Source organism: Monoraphidium neglectum, assembly GCF_000611645.1.
Source record: "Monoraphidium neglectum strain SAG 48.87 unplaced genomic scaffold scaffold03684, whole genome shotgun sequence".
NCBI lineage: Eukaryota > Viridiplantae > Chlorophyta > Chlorophyceae > Sphaeropleales > Selenastraceae > Monoraphidium > Monoraphidium neglectum.
Genome location: NW_014009945.1, coordinates 4,005 through 6,390, shown reverse-complemented (window position 1 = coordinate 6,390; position 2,386 = coordinate 4,005). Strand labels below are relative to the sequence as shown.

Genomic DNA, 2,386 nt, shown 5'->3' with positions numbered 1-2,386 from the left:
CCTTCGTCCCCCTCCCCCCTACCCTCACCCTCCAAGGCTGGAGTTCATCAACCGGCAGGCCAAGGGTCAGCAGAAGAAGGGCAAGGACCGACAGCGGCGCTACGACGACCTGGTGGCGGCGGCAAACGCTTACGTCCGGGACACGCAGGTCCGTGGTTTGGGCGTTGGTCCGGTTGAGTGGTTGAGTGGTTGACGGGCGCTTCGTCAATCAGCGGGTGGCATGAATCTGATTTGGTGGCTCAAGAGCTGGTCCGGAAGCGAGCTGGTGCCGCAGCTGCCGCTGACGCGCCGGCGGCTGCAAGCAGCCGCTCAGCCACAAGCAAATGCGCTTCTCCACGCATGTCCTTCTCCTGCATTGACCCGCACCCCTTACTCCAACTACACCTCAACACATCCGCCACCCTGCCAGCTGTCCCCATCACATCCCACCATCATGCATGTACCCCCCTCCCCAACAACCTCCCCCCCAAAAGGTCGACAGCATCACCATCCCCGTGGGGCCCCGCCTTGGCGGCAAGGTGGTGGAGGCTAAGGGGCTGTCCAAGGCCTTTGGGGACCGCCTGCTGGTGGACGGCCTCAGCTTCAGCATACCACCCGGTAAGCTCCTCCCCCCCCCAAACGGGCCTGTATTAAACGACATTGGCGGCGCCTCGCAGGCTTTCGGGCCGCGGAAGGGGCGCACGGCGGTATGGTGATGTGGCGCTGCAGTGCCCCGCTGCACATGCTGGGTGCGGCACCCCGGGAGCCCACAGCCGGCGGCCGCAAGCGCACTGACCCTCTCTTCTGCGACTTCCAACCGGCAGGCGCGGTGGTTGGGATTGTGGGTGGCAACGGCGCCGGCAAGACGACGCTGTTCCGCATGATCATGGGGCAGGACACGCCAGACAGCGGTGAGGGCCGCGCCGTGCGGGCGTCCACAGTGCGCTGCCAAATCCACACCCTCTTGCTGACACCCTTGAGGTCACTGCAGCATTATGTCGCCATCACCAGCAAGCGCCTGTATCTCAGCACCCACCATGCGCAGCCCAAAGTAAGCAAGCTCGCTGTTATGTGGGTGGCCGTCAGTCGCCACTATGTCGCTTGACCTGGCACTCTGCAGGTGAGCTGGAGCTGGGTGACACCGTGGTGCCGATGTACGTTGACCAGTCAAGGGACGACCTGGACGCCAGCAAGACGGTGCGCATGCGCACGGGTTTGTGTACGCGCGTGTGTGTACGCGTGAATGCGTGAATGCGTGCGTGCGTGCGTGCGTGCACGCATGCCTGTGTATGTGCGCGCGCGCGCGCGCGTGTGTGTGTGTGTGTGTGTGTGTGTTTGTTGGGCGGGCTGCCGCCCTCTTGTGAGGGGGGCAAACACCGTCTGGCGAGCCCGGCGCCCCGCTCAATGCCCTCGCGCTCCGGCCGCGGCGCTGACGCGCCCAACCCACCCCCGGCCGCCTCGCGGGCAGGTGTACGACGCCATCGCTGACGGGTCGGATGAGATCGACCTCAACGGCCGCACGGTCAACGCACGCGCATACTGCGGGTGCGTGGGCAACCCGCCGGCCCCAGCGCTGTTGCCGCCTTGCGGCGCGTCGCCGGGCGGTGCGGCGCCCGCGCCCATACCTGCAGCTTGGTTTTTGCAAAGCCGTGGTTTGGCCAAGGCAGGGAGCAAAGGGTGGATGCCTCCAAAGGACGCCTCCCCTGCATGTGAAGAACACCCTCCCCTGCTGACTTCCTGCCCCACACGACCTGCTGGCCGCAAAACCCCCCACCAGCTGGTACAACTTCAAGGGGGCCGACCAGAGCAAGAGGGTGGGCGACCTCTCAGGTAGGCGCACGGCCTCGGTCCGTTTTAGGCCGCCTAGATGCGATTTTCCTGGGCGAATGAACTGGGGCCTGCAAGATGCGCACGAGCATGCATCACCCAAACGACTGCTGCTGTAATCTGTCTGTAGCATCCACATCCCAACCCCCCCTTCACAACCCGCCCACCCGTCCTTTCCCGTCTGCGATCCACGCATCCAGGTGGCGAGCGCAACCGGCTGCAGCTGGCGCGCGTGCTGCGTCAGAGCGGCAACCTGCTGCTGCTGGACGAGGTGGGTGGTTTTGAGGGGGAGAGGGGCAGGGCGATGGTGTTGGCAGGGGGGGTTGGAGGGTGAGGGTGGGGGTGAGGGTAAGGACGGGAAGTGGTTTTTGAGGATGGAGGAGGGCGGCAGTGAGGGCTTGAGAGGAGGAGGGGGGCGATATGAAGGCGAGGACGGGAGGTGGGGGACTTGGGAGGCGAGCCTGGTGGGGTACCACACTGGCGCCGGCATTTTTGAGAGGAGCGGGGCAGGATGAGGGTGGGAGGGGAGCCAGAATGGGAGCCTCTCCCGCTCAAGATGCCATTGCACCTCCCTTACCCC

At 65.3% G+C, this 2,386-nt stretch overlaps 1 protein-coding gene across 1 annotated transcript in view; it reads left to right on the top strand.

The window, feature by feature from the left end:
• Nucleotides 1–437: 437 nt before the first annotated feature.
• MNEG_13199 (putative ABC transporter ATP-binding protein) overlaps nt 438–2,386 on the top strand; it is a gene marked incomplete at both ends in the record, with an annotated part of 3,541 nt that continues 1,592 nt past the window's right edge. The window contains 6 exons of the mRNA XM_014038330.1: nt 438–597; nt 804–890; nt 1,100–1,176; nt 1,448–1,524; nt 1,757–1,809; nt 2,007–2,077. Of these exons, the coding sequence (XP_013893784.1) occupies nt 438–597; nt 804–890; nt 1,100–1,176; nt 1,448–1,524; nt 1,757–1,809; nt 2,007–2,077 (525 nt within the window). The remainder of the gene's footprint in view (nt 598–803; nt 891–1,099; nt 1,177–1,447; nt 1,525–1,756; nt 1,810–2,006; nt 2,078–2,386) is intronic.